At 51.1% G+C, this 18,822-nt stretch overlaps 2 protein-coding genes across 2 annotated transcripts; both read right to left on the minus strand.

Moving 5' to 3' along the window:
• Positions 1-5,703: 5,703 nt before the first annotated feature.
• Positions 5,704-10,623, minus strand: Dok3 (docking protein 3). The gene is made up of 5 exons (XM_027941101.3): positions 10,491-10,623; positions 9,031-9,336; positions 6,925-7,024; positions 6,663-6,835; positions 5,704-6,561 (listed from the first exon to the last, which is right to left on the minus strand). The coding sequence occupies exons 1-5, from the start codon at positions 10,554-10,556 to the stop codon at positions 5,878-5,880; spliced, it is 1,329 nt and encodes a 442-aa protein (XP_027796902.1). The 5' UTR covers positions 10,557-10,623; the 3' UTR covers positions 5,704-5,877.
• A 1,852-nt stretch (positions 10,624-12,475) lies between these two features.
• Ddx41 (DEAD-box helicase 41) lies at positions 12,476-17,984 on the minus strand. The gene is made up of 17 exons (XM_027941100.3): positions 17,928-17,984; positions 17,726-17,836; positions 17,226-17,385; positions 17,058-17,132; positions 16,868-16,928; positions 16,611-16,747; positions 16,156-16,228; positions 15,871-16,024; positions 15,660-15,796; positions 14,543-14,705; positions 14,187-14,318; positions 13,875-13,946; positions 13,657-13,753; positions 13,375-13,524; positions 13,202-13,273; positions 12,983-13,093; positions 12,476-12,816 (listed from the first exon to the last, which is right to left on the minus strand). Exons 1-17 carry the CDS (start codon positions 17,952-17,954, stop codon positions 12,680-12,682), a joined length of 1,869 nt encoding a protein of 622 aa, XP_027796901.2. The 5' UTR covers positions 17,955-17,984; the 3' UTR covers positions 12,476-12,679.
• Positions 17,985-18,822: the final 838 nt, after the last annotated feature.

The following is an 18,822-nucleotide window of genomic DNA, read 5'->3' on the forward strand; positions in this document are numbered from 1 at the left end:
CATTAACCTCTTATTTTCCATCTCCCTTAGCAACTCCTCATCTGTGGATCTCTACACTCATTCCTTAAGTTCCCATGCTGTCCTATGACTTTCAAGTAACACTTAAATGCCAAAGCTCCAAAGTTGCGTGGCCAACCCTGACCTCTCCCTGAGAATTGCAGACTCCAATACTTAATAGCCTGTCAAGATGACTACTGAGATATCTCAAACCATATGTCCCAATTCAAAACTGTGATTTTTCTCTAACCCCTTTCTCACCTGGCAGTGGCACCACCAATAATCCAACTAGTTCAGCAGAAACAAAATTATCCTTCCCTTCTTGTCTCTGCAAATTCTACCTTCAATATGTCTGCACATCTAATCACTGGAACCCAGTTGTAGCCACTGTTGCTTCAGACACTGTCATCTTGAGTTTGGACACTTTAACAGTCTCCTAGCAAATCTCCCTTCTTTCACCCCATGATATCTTTATTTATATTTATTATGTTTTTGCAGTCCTGGGAATTGAACTCAGGGATTCATGCATGGTAGGCAAGTGCTTTACCACTGAGCTGCATCCTAGCCGCCCCCACTTTTTTTTTTATTCTGAGACAGGATTTTGCTAAGTTAGTTGCTCAGTGGCCTTAAACTTTCGATCCTCAGCCTCCTGAATAACTGGGATGACAGGAATGCACCACTACACCCAACCCAAAGTGATATTTTTAAGGCAGAAATCACACCTCAGCTTTTAGCTTTCCAATGGAATCACACTGTACTTAAAATAAAACTAAAATCGTTATACCTACACAACACTAAGAAAGCAGGTCAACCCTCCCACTACTTGCTCACTCTGTTGGAGCCACTCTGGCTTCCTTGCTGTTCCTCCAACATGCCAAGTATATTCCTGCACTTTCCTGGACCTTTGCACTTACTATTCCCTCTGCTTAAATACTTTTCTCCAAATGTGTAAACAACAGTCTTTTCCACTGTGCTCTGCTCAGATATTTCCGCCTTTAAGGGACCTTCCCTAATTTTTTTTTGCACAGATTTATTTTTTTGCATAGCACTTTCCACCCTCTCACATGATATTGTTTATCATCCTTTATTCCCATTAGAATGTCAGTCCCATGGGAGCAGAGATTTGTGTCTCGTTCACCAGCATTTCCCTATTGCCTATACATGGTGAATGTGAATGAACAGATGAAAGAAGGAAAGAAGGATTGCAAAAGTGAAACAGCAAATGAGCAAAGAAGAAGTGGCAGCCTGGGTGATGGGTCCTGGAAGTCTTTCAGCAGAGAGGACCCTGAGGTCTCTTCCTTGGGTCAGTGCAAGGTTCAGGCCTGGATGGAGTTGCATATCCTTCCCAGCACAGGCAGCCCTTGAGTAGGAACAGGAGCTGGACTAGGACACAGTGCCCCCTGCTGGGAAGAACTGCAACTCCAAGACAAGGCTTCTAGAATCCTGGAGGTTTCCAAGGACTTTTCCTAAGTCTGGTTTGAAAATCACAGAAATTGCCAAGTAACAAAGAGGCTTAGATTTGTAATGAGGGAAAGGATGCCAGACTGGAGACCCAGAGTCCTGAGTTCCAGTTGTGGTCATGACCTTTTCTGGGTAACTCGTGTGTTCTAGGATTTTCTCCTCCTCCTCCTCCTCCTCCTCCTCCTCCTCCTCCTCCTCCTCCTCCTCCTCCTCCTCCTCTTCTTTCTTCTTTTTTTTTTGGTAGTACTGGGGATTGAGCCCAGGGATGCTCTACCACTGTGCTATATCCTGACCCTTTTTATTTTTATTTGATTGGGGACAGGGTCTCTCCTGAGTTGCTGGGATTATGGGTATGTGCCACCATGCCCAACTATCCTGGGATTTTCTAAGCTGCCAAGTCCTGGACTTAGATTTTTTTTTTTATTTTTTATTTTTAATTGTTGATAGATCTTTATTTTATTTATTTATACGTGGTGCTGAGAATCGAACCCAGTGCCTCATACATGCCAGAAAAGTGTGCTACTGCTGAGCCCCAGCCCCAGCCCTGGATTTGTCACTGAAAGGAGGGGTCCCTGATATTGCCACAACTCTTGGCCTCACCTTGCTCCATGGCAGCCTGCTCAATCATGTGAAGCCTTTACCTGTCAGGAAATTTTCCATAAGTGACGCTAGATCTGCCTACACCTGGCTCCAACATTCTCCTGGGCTTTACCCTCTGTGGTTAAATCCACCCTGGGGCAGCACTGCATGCAGACCTCTTTCCCCAAACTTCCGTTCATACATTAAATTTGGAAATGCCTTTTGTATTTTGGCAGTGCTGGGAATAGAACCCAGATTCTTATACATGGTAGGCAAGTGTTCTACCCTAGCTCTGGAGATGACTTTTAAACATCCAGATATCTAATGTGTAATTAGATTCTTAAATCTGGAGCTCAGGGGTGTGTACTAAAGATATATCTTTGGGAGTAATCTGCACTTAGGTGGCCTAAAATATGAAATCTACATTTCATGTATATGAAATCTATGCATGATTTACTGACTCAGGATAGTGGTTGTTGACCTAGTTTTCATACCACAATCACCCAGAAATTGAAAAGCCAAATACTGATGCCTAGATCCCATGTTACCAGACTGATGAAATCAGAGCCCCTGGGGATGAATGTAGGAATTTTTCAAAGGTTTCCAGGTGATTCTATGTGTAGCCAAACTTGAGCTATGCTGTGTCTGAGGCCAGACCCCTGGGGAAGAACTTTAACAAAGAGGAGAACAAAGAGACCAGCTACATAGCTTAGTGGTGGAGAGTTGCCTAATAGGGTGCAAGATGGTGTAAGGACCTGGGTTTGATCCCAGCACTGAAAACAAACAAACAAACAAACAAAAAAAAACCCCAAAAAACATCTAGGAAGGAGAGACCATGAGATAGGAGGAGAAAAACTGAGTGAACAGAAGGTGTCAAGGGCTGGGGTTGTGGCTCAACAATAGAGCGCTTGACTAGCATGTGGGAGGCACTGGGTTTCATTCTCAGCACCACATAAAAATAAATAAATAAAAAGGAAAGGGTGTCAAGCTAGGGATATAGCTCAGTGGTAAAGTGCTTGCCTAGTACGTGTGAAGTCTTGGGTTCAATCTCCAACACCACCACCAAAAGAACGATAAAAAAGGTATTGAATAAGCTGAGAAGCTGAGGGAGTTCAGGGTACTTTTGTTTTGGGGAGCAAGATGGTTGGCAACTGTGGTAGGAACCGTGTAATGGAGTGGTGGGGAGAAAGGGAAATTGTAGTTAGTTAAGGAGAGAATGGGAGGTAAGAAAGTGGAAATGAGAGTAATCAACAACCCTTTTGAGGAGTTTCACTGTGAGGAGGAGCAAATGGGGAGGTGGCTAAAGGGGAATATGAGGTCAAGGGAAGATTTCTTTTTTGTTAATATTTATTTTTTAGTTGTAGATGGACACAATACCTTTATTTTATTTATTTTTATGTGGTGCTAAGGATTGAACTCAGGACCTCGGACGTGCCAGGTGAGCACTCCACCACTGAGCCACAACCCCAGCCCAAGGGAAGATTTCTTTTAAGTTATGAAATGATACACCATGTTTGCATGTGGCTGGAGATGATGATGATGATGGTGATGATGACGACGACAGCAATAATGGATGGCTCCAGAAGAGAAAGGGGAGCTGGGAGTGTAGCTCAGTCATAGAGTCACTGTCTAAGTCACTGACTGAGGCTCTGGGCTCAGTCCCCAACTCTAAAGAGAGAGTAGGTGGGAAGGGGGAGAGACTAATTTAACTGAAGAGAAAGGTGACATCTTGGTGTGCCAGCCTTTGAGAAACTGAGAAAAGCTGGGGGCAGAGCACATGGCTGGGGACAGATACTTCTTCCACTGTAGGAACAGGAGAAGATGGATGCAGACGCTGGCCCCTTTGCTAGTGCAGTGGTGGAAGACTGAAGGTGGTGGAAAGTTCACTTCTATTGATGGCTGTTGTCCCACTTCATCAGTGAGGTGGAAATGGGAAGGAATGGAGAGCAGAAGGATTGAAGGTCTCAGGGAAGAGAAAAGCCATCTATGTACAACACAGGATCTGAGGGCAGCCTCGAGAGCCAGCGATAATATTGTGTCACAAGGCAGTCAGCCTGCTTATGTGAATTTCTCCAACTGTGGGCAGCTGCCAGAGAACAGGCACAGTAATAAGTTGGGTTCCCCTGAGGCTGGGGGCTTTGCCAGTCAAACAAGATGGAAAGAGACAAGAGAGTGAGAAATGCCTCTGCGGGTGAAATTGAAGGGGGACAAGGATAGAAGGTAGACAGGGACCTTACAGATCATGAGAAAAGAATCCCTGTAGGTCATTGTGGCTGGAAAGGAAATATTGGCTATGCTAGAGGAAGTAAGCTTGAAGGAGGGAGAGGAGTGGCCAGAAGAGGATGCTTTTATTTTAATTATTTTTATGTGGTGCTGAGGATGGAATCCAGGGTCTGGACTCCCTCAGCTTTTCAGCTTATTCAACACCTTTTTTAAAATCTTTCTTTTGGTGGAAATAAGACTGGTTTGTTACTGTCTGAAGACAAGATTCGAGATGTGCCAAGGGCAGCTGAGATAGAATTGAAGTCAAGAGACAAAGAGGCCATATCCTTGGGATTACATTGTATGCATGGATGGTCCCAAGGTTGTCAGCAGGAGTAGCAGAGGAGAGAAGGAGAAAGCAAGGACTAAAGCCTTCTAGAAATGTGCTTCTCTCTCTCTCTGGAATGTTGGCTCCTTGAGAACAGGACTAAAGCTGTGAACATGGCCTTGTCCCACAGTGTTCTGGTACAGTAAAATTCTGATGCATAAGTCTAATATGTAATTTTTTTTCCAGTGCTGGCCCTGGGCTTTACACATTCTAGGCAAGAGTTCTACCACTGAACCATACCCTGGCCCACATGTATTTTAATCTTTTTTATAGAATTATTTTTAGTTATGGATGGACACATACCTTTATAAATTTATTTTTATGTGGTGCTAAGGATCAAACCCAGTGCCTCACACGTGCTAGGTAAGTGCTTTACCATTGAGCTACAAACCTAGCCCCTAATTTAGTCTTGATCCTTTACAGTGAGCAAACTGAGGCCTGAAGTCCCCCAGAAGTATCTGTATATTGTTGCTGCGGGGAACAAGTGTTTGGGTGTATACATCATTGAAATCCCTTCTATCTGCTCCTTACTATCCTCCGAACCCCACTCCCTCCTTCCCAGCTTGGGCATCTTGGTCTCCAATTTTGCCCCCTCAAATGCAGTCTCCACATTGAGTCTGACCATGTCCCTCCCCTGATAATGAGACCCAGCTCACCACAGGGCACCCAAAGTACCTCTGTGTCCACATCTTCCTCATCATCTCAGGCCCATGCATATCTGTTCTCAGCTTGGAAGGCCTGGGCTCACTATCCACCTGGTGGGCCCTGCCTGCCCCTCCAGTTCAAGGCAGAGGGCACCTCCCTCTTCAACAAGCTTCCTGTCTCCCTCCACCTGACTGTTCATGTCATTCCTACTGCACAAATGGAACCCAAACTATTGCCATCACATCCATTTGCTTCAGTGGATTTGAGCCCACTGGTAGCTGAAGTCAGGTCTAGGACATTTGTGTCCCTGGAGGACAGGACATTGGTGTTTGGTGCAATGAATGTGAGGGTTTTTATGTTCATGGGGACCCTCAAGTGCCACTGCCAGGGGCTGAAGTGAGGTGGTATGGAGCGTGGGCCACAGGCAAAACTGAGGGGTAGCTGGCACTTTATTGGTTAATCTGTACACTGTACACTGGGGGACACACAGGGCAGGGTGTGAATCCTTCCCAGGCTGCCTACTTTGCTCCTGCAAGCCAGAGTAGACAGGAGTTTGCCCACCCTCCTGTCCCAGGAGCACCTCTATCCTGCCCAGGTCTTCAGGGTCAGTCACAGTGAGTAGGACCCTTCCTCCGCTCTCGACCCAGCAGTGTCACCAGCTTGGCCTTGAAGCCTGCCTGACTGCCGGAGCGGCTGGTGCCACCTGCCTCATCAAGCTCCAGCTCTAGCAGTCGCCGGTACTGAGCCTCAAGGTTGCTGTCATGGGTGGGGCCGGACCAGCTCAGGTCCTCGCTATTGTGATAGATGGGGCTGGCTACGGGGCTGTGGCCGCCAGAAAGGCTCTCTTGGAGCTCAGGGCCCCCATTGGGCAGTCCAGGACTGGCCTCCAGCAGGCACACGTTCTCGTAGAGGTGTTCGATGGTGGCTGGGGGTCCACTGGCACGCTTGCACACAGAGGCATAGAGATCGGACACCGGCTCCTCAGGCGCAGGGCCCAGTAGTAACGGTAGGCTTTGGGGCCCAGGATCGACCACAGGTGCCCTTCTGCAGGTGGGCAGATCAGCCCCTGGTGACACCTCCTGAAGCTCCCCAGGGGGGTCCAAGGAGGGAAGGGAGGTGGCGCGAGGCAGGGGGCAAGGCCTGGCCACAGCCCGTTCTGGCAGCAGTTCCCGTTGGCGGGCGATGGCAGCAGCCACAGACCCACACATGTCAGGGGCACGTGGGCTGCTAAAGGCAAAGAGGCCCTCGCCTGAGTCACAGCGGCGGCCAGCCTCAAAGGAGAACACACCCTAGACACAGGGACATGGGTAGGGGTCAGGGGCTGAGGGGTCAGCCTCTAGCCCTTCCCTGTAGGGACCTGCGGAAGTGGGGAAGCCACCCAGCACCTCACCTTGTCAGAGCCAAACTTGCGCAGGAAGTGGTAGGGCCAGCTGTAGAGGACCTGGGGGCTGGCAGTTCCCCTCAACTGGATGGTGTCTTGGCCCAGCACCAGGAGGTAGGGTCCCTTTAGCTGGCAGCGGACAGCAGCCTCAGTCCTCTGCACCACCACTGGAAACTCACTCGCTGTAGGCAGGCAAGAGGGTACCCTGTCAGTCCCCCAAAGATCCTGGGTGGGAGGGGCTGAGGTTGCCCCAGGGCCTCCCGTGACTCACCTCCCTGCCAGGAAGAGTAGATGGAATTTTCCTCCATGGGGACGAGGCCCCTCTTGGGCGACTCAGCTTCTCCTGGTCCTGAGGAGCACTCCCCTGTGCCCTGGGGAGTGGGCTCAAGTCAGAGGTTAGAGTCTACCTGCTTCTCTTCCCCACCCCTCCCAAGGGGTCCACACCCCTGGATTTTGCTACAAGCAAGGGCATCTGGGGCCCCAGGTGATAGTCCCAGTTGTGCCCTTGATAAACTGCCTGACTCTAGATACCCCTCTGAGGCTATTTCCCTACCTGTATGATAGGGTGGCAGTCCCCACTGGGCTCTCTCTTGAGGGTGCTGAGCTGGGGAAGGGGGAGCTGTGCTTACAGGTGTCTAACAGCTATAAATCACTGTGCAAACAAGAGGATGACCCCATAGCCCCTGAGCTTGGCCTTGGATTTGATTGGCTTGTAGGTGTCTCTAATAGCTTGGAGCAGTGACGGGTAAGAGCCTCAGGGGCAGCACATAAGAGTGAACCAACCAGTGGCTGTTGACCCTTCCTATCCCTCATCCCACATCTAGTTCTTTAGCAGGTCCTCATGTTCTTTTTGATTCTTGGCACCTCCACCATGACCACTTTGGCCCATGGGAGAATGGCTAGGGTCAAATGCAACTGCTTCCTCACTTGTCTGTTTAATCCTGTTCCTTTAAAAAAGGTAAAAATGTAACAAAATACATGGAATATAAAATTCCCATTTTAGCTATTTTAAAGCACAGAATGCAGTGGTTTTTATTATATTTACAAGATTGTGCAGCCATCACCACTACCTAATTCCAGAACTTTTTCATCACCCCAAATGGAAACCCTTTACTCATTAGCAGTCACTCCCCATTTCTCTCTTTCATAATTCCTGGAAACCACCAATCTACTTTCTGTCCCATAGATTGGCCTAGTCTAGACCTCTCGTGTAAATGGAATCATACAATATGTGGTCTTTGTGTCTGGCTTCTTTAATGTGTTCAATTCTCATTCCTGTTGTAGCATGTTATCAGAGCTTCATTTTTTATGGCTAGATAATATTCCATTATATGGATAGAACATGTTTTGTTTATTCATTCATCAGGGAATGGCCATTTGGGTTGTTTTTGGCAACTGTGAATAATACTGACAAGAACATCCATGTGTACATTTTGTTTGAATAGCTGTTTCAGTTCTCTTGGATATATATTGAGCAGTAGAGTTGCTGTGTCATATGATAACTTCATGACTGACTTTTTTTTTTGGTACCAGGAATTGAACTCAGGGGTGCTTAACCACTGAGCCACATCTCCAGTCCTTTTTATTTTTTATTTTGAGATTATCTTGCTAAGTTGCTTAGGGTGTAAGTTGCTGAGGCTGGCCTTGAACTTGAGATCCTTTAGCCTCCTGCATGTGTCACTCTGCCTGGCATCATGACTAACTTTTTGAGGAATCACCAGACATTTTGTTCTGGTCCATCAAGATCGGTTGAAAAAGCTAATCTTTACAAACATCAGTGTCTGGCTTAAACCCTCCAAAGGCTTCTCTGATTCAGACACAAATCCCAAATCCCACAGGTAGCCCAAAGTGGCTTCAGCTGGCTCCCAGTGAGCTTTCCGACCTCTCTACCTCCTGCGCTCCTCCTGATCTCTACCTTCAGCCACACCAGTCTTCTCTCTGTCCCTTTTGTGGTGAACACACCACTTTTTCTTGCCCGTGGACCTTTGCCCATACTGCCCCCTCATTCACGACACTCCTCATGTTACTGTATTTGCCTGGCCTTTCCTCCGGCCTTTGCCTGGTGGGCTTTTATTTGTTATTGAAGAATCAGGCCCACTGTCTCTTCAGAGAGGCCTTCCTTGACCATTCTGCCTAAAGTTCCTCCATTTATTCCAGTTCCATCCCAGAGTTTCACTTTCTTTAAACCGGCACGGACATCTGAGATTCCTTCTATGGGTTTCTGGGCTGTTTCCCAGCCTTGCAGTTGCTTGGCAATGCTTATCGAGTGACAGGATGTAAACTGAGAAAGGAGATAAGCAAGCACAGGGTGATGTGGTTCCCCACCAGCTGGGCTTTGGACTGCCCCCCCCCCCCCCCGCACCCATCCTGTACTCACCGGGAAGGCCAGCTGGCAGATGGGGTTCATCCAGGACTGGCGGTGCTGTGCAGCCAGCAGGTGGCTTCGTTCGGTAGTAGTGAGCAGGAAAGCACCAGTGTCCCGGGGACAACTCTCACCATCAGCCGGCAGCACAGACACACAGTCAGCCAAGCGGATGATCCTCCGCTCCCCCCTCCTGCCAGGCCCTGAAGATCTGTCCCCTGCTGGCCCCAAGCCACCATCCCGAATGTCCCAGCTCTCTAGCCGAGCCACGCCTGATGGGCCTCCTGCATACAGCAGAGCCCACACTTTCCGCCAGGACTTCTGTGGGAGAGAGGGTTGGGGAAGAGACTCTTAGGTGGCAGATTCTTCCTACCACTTGGCTAAGCACAAGCTACTCAGCAACTGCTCCTGTCTACCCAGTCTCGCCTCTCCCTCCCACAAGTCTTCAGGTGCTAGGGAAGGAGATCTTGCCAGGGCTGGGCCAGGCACGGGGGAAAGTCTGTATTTGGGTTCAGTCAGCCCTGGGTTCAAATCCACCATGCCCTTTCCTGTGACCTCCATAGCCCCAGTGTCCTCGTCTCTCAAGAGGCTGTGAGAATGTGAGGCTGGTCTTCTACTGGACTACGTCTGTAGAGTATCTAGTGTCTTGGGCACACTGCTGTTATGTTGGTTGCCCACCTGTCGCCCCCCCCACCCTCACATATACACACAAAGAAAGAGAAAAAAGACATTGGGGTGAAGCTGGGAGGCCTGAGCCTCATGATGGCTAGGAAGGAAACATGCAAATAACTTCTAACAAAGGAAACAGACTACTTATCTGCCTGAGCAGCAGCTGCAGCTGAGTTGTGGGGTACAGGGCCAGGCCCACGGAAGAGCTGGGGCCCAGCCCTGACTGTAGGGCGTGGCTCTACCTCCAGGGGCTCCTTCAGCTCAGCCCCTGGCCCTTTCCATGGGTAACAGTTCACTATTAGATGGGTCAGAAGGCTGCTTGGCTCTGCTTTGCCTAAAGGTTTTGATTCTTAGACCCTTCCCTCATCTTGGTGACTCCATCTCTAAAATAAGACAGGGTTTCAAAAGCCTGTTCAGCCTCAACCTTCTCAGGCAGACAACAGGACTTTATTCTGCTCCCCAATTCCTGGGTTCCAGCCGCATACCATACGGTATGTCTGTAATCCCAGCGACTCAGGAGGCTGAGGCAGGAGGATAGTTAATCTGAGGCCAGCCTCTGAAACTTAGTGAGACCCTATCTCAAAATAAAAATAAAATAAAAAAGGGCTAGGGGTGTAGTTCAGTGGCAGAATGCCTCTGAGCTCAATTCCTAATGCTGCAAGAAAAAGAAATTCTGTTCCATCTCCCATCCTGACTCCCTTCCCAGTTTTCCCAGGTCCAGGTGGGTTATCCAGGGCTGGGGCAGAGGCCCCTTTCTCTGCCTACCGCTAGTCCTGGGCAGCAATCTGGCAGCCAGGGGTCCCCACCTTGCCAAACTTGACGTGCTGCTGGTAGAGAATGCCATCCTTGACGGGAGTCTCCACGGGCTCCATGGCCACGATTGGGCCCGAGGCCTTCTGTTCCGAAGACCTGAGGAGACTGGTGAAAGGCTGGAGGGGAACTCCTCACACTTCCCCTTCTGGCCACTTCCCCCTCCCTTGGTCCAGAGAGGCAGCTGCGGCGAGGGGGAGGGGAGTCGTCCTCAGTTAAGGGATTGAGGGGCAGTACATTCTTCTTCTTAGGGGTTCTGGCCAGCTCAAAGTGTCTATGTCTGCCTTCGAGAGCCTCAGGCCACCTGAGAGCAAGTGACCCCTATGCTGGCATCTGGGTCAGCTGGATATGAGCAACTGACCACAGCCTGGCTGCCCTGAGTCATGAGCTCCAATGCTTCCCCCATCGGGCCAGCTGTGCAGCTTGGGACCCGGTGCTGCACAGTCTGCTCCTAGCCTGGGACCTTCTTCTCACCAGACTGGTGAACTCCTGGCCCTCCACCAAGTCCTGGTTTGTACCATTAGGTTTGCCTGAGACTGTCTCACCCTGTCCTCTCTACTTCTGTCTGGAATATTTCTAATTTTCATTGGCTCCCCATCTTCATAGCCCTTGCTTCACCTGGGCCCATCTGACTCTCCACCAACCCACACCAACTCTGCTTTTCCTCTTCCCCAGCACTCAGGGGCTTCTGTGTTCTGGCCTTCACTTCCCCTGAGCCTCATTTCCCCACAGAACAACCCCTCCAGGGAACCCCTCACCACTGTGCTGCTTGGGGCAATAGGCTGCCTCCTCCTCTTGGCGGCCTTGCCTGGTCACTAGTCTTGAGAGCACAGCAGTCCTCCTATTAGGCAGCCAGTCCTCATGGGATCCACACCCCTAATGGGCCCTAACCATGTGAGTGTGGTGGTAGGCCCCCAGTGGGCTCCCCAGGGAGGTCACATGCTCTTTTAAAGCTTTGCTTCCTGTCAGGTGCCTGGCTTTTTATTCTTGCCTTGCCTTGCTGGAGACTAGTATTGGGGTTGTGTGTGCATCAGAATTCTAGGGACAGTCCCATGTCATTCAAAGCAACCTCCAGAAAGAATGCTGTAACCAAACTGAAGAATGCTCTTTGGGGGTCACATTTGGCCAGAATAGATCTTCTAGGGCCTTCTAGTACCTGGTTCTGTGCCCACTGTAGTCCAGATAGCCCTGAGCTTTAGGAGCCTCAAACACCACATCCTTTGCATTCTCATCGCAATTTCAAAAATTATGAAATCAAGGCTCAAAAATATTAAGTAACTTGTTGGAGGCCACACACAAAGCAACAAACAGGGTTGAGCAAGAACCGTCCTCCTGGGATAAGCATGTGGCCTTGCTCACGAAGTTCCTGGCAGAGGAACTGTGCAATACACAGCTACTGCTGTACTGTTCCTCCGCCCTCCTCTTGCTAGATATTAAAATCCTCATTGATCTGCTGGCAGTCTTATGATGGAGACCGACCTTTACTTGCATATGAATCTCCTGCCTTCCTGTGGGCTTTCCAGGCAGGTTTCTGCCAGGCTTGTCTGGGTTCTTGCAGCCCCCGTAGGGTGCTTGTGGCCTGATTGGCAGTCCTGTGGTATCTGCTGCCTTCTCGGTGAATGGAACTGAGTGTTTCTGACAGGGAATACACACAGGCAGGCACGGGCAAAGGCAGGAAGCAGCCTGCCAAGGGGTTCCAGAAGCCCCCAGAGCAACATAAATTGACAGGAAGAGAGAGGCTGACAGTTAAGCCAGCCAGCCAGGGGGACCAGAGGCTCAGCTGTTTCCCCTTGGCCCCCCTGTGATTCATAGTCCCCACACCTCTGAGCACCCAGGAGGGACACTGACTGGCATTTCCTTCCATAGCCAACATGAGGGTAGGTGCTGGGAGGGGGAGTAGGAGGGCTGCTGGAGGCTGGAAGGCGAGGCCTGTCCAGGATTCGGAGGGCTGACGGCAGAGACACAGAGGCAGGGCTGGGGCTGAGAGAGGGGGCTTGTGCTTTAATGACAGCTGAAGGGAAGAACAAAAATAGTAATTTTGGGGTGGCTGGGGTACAAGGAACAGCCCAGGCCAGCTGGGCCAAGATGCTGGCTTCTTGTCCACGGGGCTGGTGTCTGTGTGCACACAGGGTGGCTGAGTCCTGGAACTGAGGCCTCTTGGAGATAAGAAGGGAAGACAGACGGCTCAGAAGTCCATGGAGCTGTGGGCCAGGTAGTCCTTGCGGCCAATGTTGCTGACCTGTTTGGTCTGCATGGCCTCAAGTTTGGGGCAGTCAGTGATCCGATGGCCCAGGCCCCCACAGAAGGCACAACCACGTTCTCCTGGAGGGATGGGGCAGGGTTAGCAAAATCACAGGGTCAGAATCCAGGCCCTGGACCTTTTCCCCTCTCCCAGTTAGGTCCCCCTAGTCCACCAATATCTAGTATGGATTTGTTTTGTGGTATTCTGCCCCCAACCCCAGAGAACTTGCGCCTGCTCAGCATTCACCTCCAATGTCCAGCATGGACTCGTCCCCAGGGTGCAGCACTTGTAGTACAGGTGGCACCTTCTGCTTGGCTTCTAGCAGCAGGGCCTTGAGATCCATCAGCACTGACTCATCTAGGGGGAAAGAAGAACCATCAAGCCCTACCCTGGGTCCCACAGTCAGAACCTGGGAAGCCACAGGTGGAGGACCTGGGGGACAGATGAGTTGGCTCTCTGACTCACCACAGGCCTTGTTAATGAAGGTCGTAGCAATGCCTGTGTTTCCTGAGCGCCCTGTGCGGCCGATTCGGTGCACTGAAAAGAGAAGGACAGAGCCTCTAGCTCACTGCACCAGGGCGGGGACCTGGCCTGGTCCTTCTGTCTACCCCACACCCCTGGTCCCTGAAGTTCCCCACCATAGTTCTCGATTTCCTCAGGCATGTCGTAATTGATGACGTGCTGGATAGCAGGGAAGTCCAGGCCTTTGGAGGCCACATCTGTGGCCACCAGGACATCCTTCTTGCCCTCCCGGAATGCCTCAATGGCTTTGGTCCGTTCCTCCTGGTCTAGGGAGGGTCAGGCAGCAGCTATCAGAGTTACGGTGGGAGTTTTGGAAGCAGGCAGGTCAGGCAGGGGAAGGGATAGGTGAAGGGTTGCTATAGCATCAGGGTTCACGCTAATGCATGCACTGTCCTGACCTTTGCCCCCATGGATGGCAACAGCCTCAACCCCCTTGAGCAGCAGATACTCATGGATGGCGTCCACATCGGCCTTCTTCTCTGCAAAGATGAGCACCTACGCAGGAAGGCCAACTCTAGTCACAGGGTGTTCCTCCAACTTTACCCCAGCATGCAGTCCCTACTACCCTCTTCCTTGTCCTGGGACTCTGGCACTAGCCTGGACTGGCTGCACTCACAGGAGGGGGGGTCTTCTGCAGGCACTCAAGCAGGTATACCATCTTGGCCTCTTCCTTCACGTATTCCACCTCCTGCCAGAAAGAGGCCAGGTCAGGTGATCTCAAGGTTAGGGTCACTGGCCACGTCCCTGCCACAGAAGGCTGGGTTTCTAATCTGAGCCAGGAGATAACCAGATGCCTCTTGCCACCAAGAGCCAGAACCCCTAAGAGCAAGGGGTTCCAATTAACATGAAGTGAACCCCTTTTTCCAATCAGTTTCACCAGATGCAGTCCTCACAGGTGAGAGACTGTTCACCAAGAATGCTGGCTCACCTGAATGACATCCAGGCTGGCGGCCCCAGCACGCCCCACATTGATGGTAACAGGCTTTACCAGGGCACTCTTGGCAAAGTTCTGAATCTTCTTTGGCATGGTAGCACTGAAGAGTAGAGTCTGCCGCTGGCCCTGAGGAAGGGTGGAGGCTGGGGCTGAAGCATGCAGGGCTGGTGGGGATGGGCCAAGATGTGTAGGGGATAGGTTCTGGGGATACTAAGCAGCTGAGACATAGCCCCCTTGAAGTAGGAGCAGAGGATGGGGCAGTGCAGAGGCTCAGGGCCCTCCATAATTGAATGTGGTATGCATGGGGCGGGGGGCAGTTCAGGAATCCCTGGAAAGGTCGGGAGAGGCACCTTGAAGTAGGAAAAGATGGTGCGGATGTCGCCCTCAAAACCCATGTCAATCATGCGGTCAGCCTCATCCAGGGCCAGGTAGCGACAGATGTCTAGGCTGACCATCTTCTTCTGTAGTAAATCCATGAGGCGTCCAGGGGTGGCCACCATCATATGTACACCACTGAGAACCAAGGAGAGACCCTGAGGTTGGGGCTACTTGCCTATCACCTACCAAGAGATGGCATCCTGCCTCTGTTCTGCTCTAGGATTTCTCTCCTGACTCTCCTCCCCTGTCCTCTCCTTGTTACTCTCCATATTCTGCCCTATACATATGGCATATAAGATGGGCCTGCAGGGGCTGGGGTTGTGGCTCAGTGGTGGAGCGCTTGCCTAGTACACGCGAGGCACTGGGTTCGATCCTCAGCACCATATAAAAATAAAATAAAGGGCTTACAGCTTTCTTGCCAGCCCTTGGCCTGAGACACCTTCCTTCTTTTCTCAGGTCACTCTCCTAGCCCCAGGAAAGCTACACTGAAACCCTGCAGAGGCTTTACCCCAGGCTCCTGCAGCCCCCTTGGAGGCCTTGCTTGGCTCACTTTCCCAGTACTGACTTCATCTTTTCTGCGCCTGCATCTTCCCCAAGACTGAAAATGCCTCAGAAATAGGAATGGGGTCTGGCCCATCAGTGACCCCAAAGCTTGGTCCATGGCATCTGGCAACATCTATGCGGTCTGAACTGTGTGGAAAGGGCATGCCACTCTGATCTATCCTTGATCTAGTGCCCCAGCTTCCTTGGTTGACTGCAATGAACAACCCTGACTTTTCTGGACACCCCTGATCCCTACTTCTGTGTTTTCTGCTTGAACTGCCTCTCTTCAAAATTCAAATATCACCATTCCTGCAGAGCTTTCTCTAACCTCCTACCTTCAAGATGCCTAGGCCATTCCATTTGCTGTGTTCCCACAGTACCTGGCCATATGTCTCTGTCTCACCTCAATCCACCTCCCCATAAGACTTTAGGGTCCTTAAGAGTTGGGCCCCAACAGGAGACTTCTGTGAGGATCTGCAAAATGGCTAAATTAAGCTTCTCTGGGGACTTTGTGGAAGGGTGTGGGGCAGGGGTGCCTGTACGTACTGTCGGATGGTTTCCATCTGCTCTTTGACAGACATGCCCCCAATGCAGAGAGCACAGCGCAGGAGAGGTGAGCTGTCCTCCTGCAGCAGGCGGCAGTAATATTCCAGGATGCCATGGGTTTGCCGGGCCAGTTCCCGCTGTAGGCACAAAGATAAAGCTGGCACCAGGTGATCCCAGTCTCTACCCTGCCCTCCAGTCCAGCCCATCTTACCGAGGGGCAGATGATGAGTCCATAGGGCCCCTCACGCTTAGAGAAAGGCAACCGCTTCTCTTGTTCCAGACAGAACATGATGACGGGCAGTGTGAACACCAACGTCTTGCCTGACCCCGTGAAGGCAATGCCAATCATGTCCCGGCCCGAAAGACTGTAGGAGAAGATAGCCTGAGGGCCAGGTCCAGCAGGAAACAGCAACTACTTCTCCAGTCAGACACTTGGTTATTGCTTCTCCCTGTCACTGCTTTCCTCAGGGACCCCAAGTCCATGGTCCATACTCACATGGTAGGGATACCTTGGATCTGAATAGGTGTTGGGTGGAGAATGCCTTTTTTCTTTAGGCCTCGCAGGATGGCTGTGGGAAACAGCAAGTGCTTTATCAGAGTCCTAGAGTCTGTAAGATCAGCACTACCCCACAAGCTGCAAGTGATGAAACAGGCTCAGGGAGAGAAAGGAAGAGAGACTTGTCCAATGCCAACGGGCTTGCTGGAGCCAGTATTCACACCCACAGCTATCTAAACCCAATAGCAGTTTCCCAGTGAAACTCTGTTACAGAAGACAGAGAACATGTACAGTTAGGACAGTTGAAAAATAAGTCTAAGGATATCCCTTTTTAAATCTCTCCATTCTTATTGTCTGGACTCAACACTGACAATGCTGAACTCAGTGGAGGCTAAGGCACACCTCACCAAGACTCGATTAGAAAAATGTAGCATTTCCTCTCTGTTCCCAGATACCTGCAGGAAACTTCATTTCCTTAAAGCTCTTGATGGGTGGTGGGATACCATCTCCCTCCACCAGGATGTGGTACTTCTTCCGAACTCGTTCATGCCGCTCTTCAGACATGCTCAGGACGTAACGGGGTGGTGTCCAACTGTGGGTGGGTGGTAGGGTTCAACAGAGGCCTTGGAACAGCTGGGCTTGGGGTGTCACTGCTAGTCTCAGCCACACACCATCCTAAGTAAGAGCAACTGAACAGTCTGGAAAGACATACCTGGTTTTGATTGGGTCATCATATGTAATGCCCTTGGCCATCTCCTTCACTGACATCAAGGCTGAGAAAACAAACATAACTCAGGGCTGGCTCCTGTTTCCCAGAGGCCAGATCCTATGAGATATTAAATGCCTCGGGATGCGGGGAGATGATTCAATCCACCTCCTTATTGTCCTAGCTACAACCCTACCTCGGCCTTCAGCCACACTCTCCAGAATCTTCTCTTCTTCCTTCAGTTGCTTCTCCTTGGCAGATTCCTTGCGGGCTGAGAAAAGAACCCGAAGATGTGAGACACCAAAATAAGGCACTAAGCTTCGTTTGTACCTCCTCCCTGTCCAGGCAGTGTTGCCCAATCCACCTTCAGCCTTCTCTTTGAGGTGCTGATGCTGATCCAGGAGGCTGACGTTGGACTGAGGGCCCAAAGGGATGTCGTCCTCATCTCCTCGGGGCTCACTGCTGCTGTCCTGCTGCTCTTCCTCTGCAGCTCCCTTGCGTCTTCGCTGCAGCAGTTTCTGGAGCTGTGGTTCCACCAGTGTCTCTCAGAGTCAAGTCCAAAGTGGTGTGTGTGTGTGTGTGTGTGTGTGTGTGTGTGTGTCTGTCTGTCTGTCTCGGGGCGAGGGTAGCATGGTCCCCGGGGAGACTGCATCAGGATCCGGGCTTTTGAGTGTGGGACCTGTGCCTGGAGGCGCAGACTGCCTTACTCCTCAGGCCTGGTCGCCAGTCCTTCCTTTGCCTCGGGGCTACGCTCGCGAGTACAGAAACTTAGTTCTCAGAACTTGGGGAAGACCAGCGCCTCCTCCAATCCCAATGAAACCCGGTGGTCACGCCCCCATTCCTCCTCCGACCCTGATCCCTCACCAGAAGTTGTCGGCGCTGTCGCAGCGGCACATAGGGCACGTAATCCTCATCGTCCTCATCCTCATCCTCGGAGCGGCTTCCTCCTGCGGTCGCGTCGTCCGGGCGGGCGCGCTACAGATACAAGCGAATTAGACCCGAACTCCGCATCGCCCCCACCTTCACTCCCGCTCCCCACCCGCGTGGGCCCCAGCCTCGTTCCCACCTTCCGCTCGGGTTCCGACTCCTCCATCCTTTGTCGCACGCATGCGCGCCACGGCAAAACCACGCCTCATCTTTGAGCGAGATCCAATCCGATGAGAAGAAGCGGACGTCGGCGCCTAGCAACGATCTTGGAGAGCCGGATCGCGCAGAGGGACAAATTTCCTCATGAGGTGGGGGCGGGGCTGTGAGTGGCTACTCCACTGTTGCCAGGGCCTAAGACATCAGGTACGACGTGTAGGACACTGGAGAATTTGGAGCATGCGCAAAGGTTCAAACCCATCCAGAAGAAGACCCCCAGTGGAGACTGATCCGGAAGGGAGAAGGGCAGCCTGCCAGGTACCTAGCCAGACCTAAAGCATGACGCCATTAGTACGCCGCGGCCAGTGAACATTAAGCCCTCTAGTGACCCGGGGCTCCCGGATCTGGCAAGCTGGGATCCTGCCACTGTCTCCGCAGGAGCAGAGTGGGGCTTGATGAATAAATGACCCCGAACACCCACAACCGCTCTGACTGGTTTCATCTATGAGGCCACGCAGTGAGTGGTGAGGGATAAATAAAATCCTGATGACAGTGGTTTTTAATTGAGGCCCTGTACATATGTAAATGATGATTGTTGTAAATCCAATAATAGAGATCAGAGTGACCAACTAGAAGACTTAGAGCAAACACTGGATTTGAGTTTCCAGGGAAGTGTGGGAATCTCATTGCAGGGAGTGGAAAATAGAGGCTTCCTGAGCAAGAGTACAGCAGGAGTAAAGGTCTGGTGATGTGCAAGTACATACATTCTTCAGGGAATAAAGAGATCACCATGGCTGGTGAGAGGCCGGGGTAGCCAGGGATATGGTAGGAAAAGGATACTGGGTCCAGATGAAGCAGGGCAGTGACTGTTAAGTTAT

This window comes from Marmota flaviventris, chromosome 5 (genome assembly GCF_047511675.1).
Source record: "Marmota flaviventris isolate mMarFla1 chromosome 5, mMarFla1.hap1, whole genome shotgun sequence".
Lineage (NCBI taxonomy): Eukaryota > Metazoa > Chordata > Mammalia > Rodentia > Sciuridae > Marmota > Marmota flaviventris.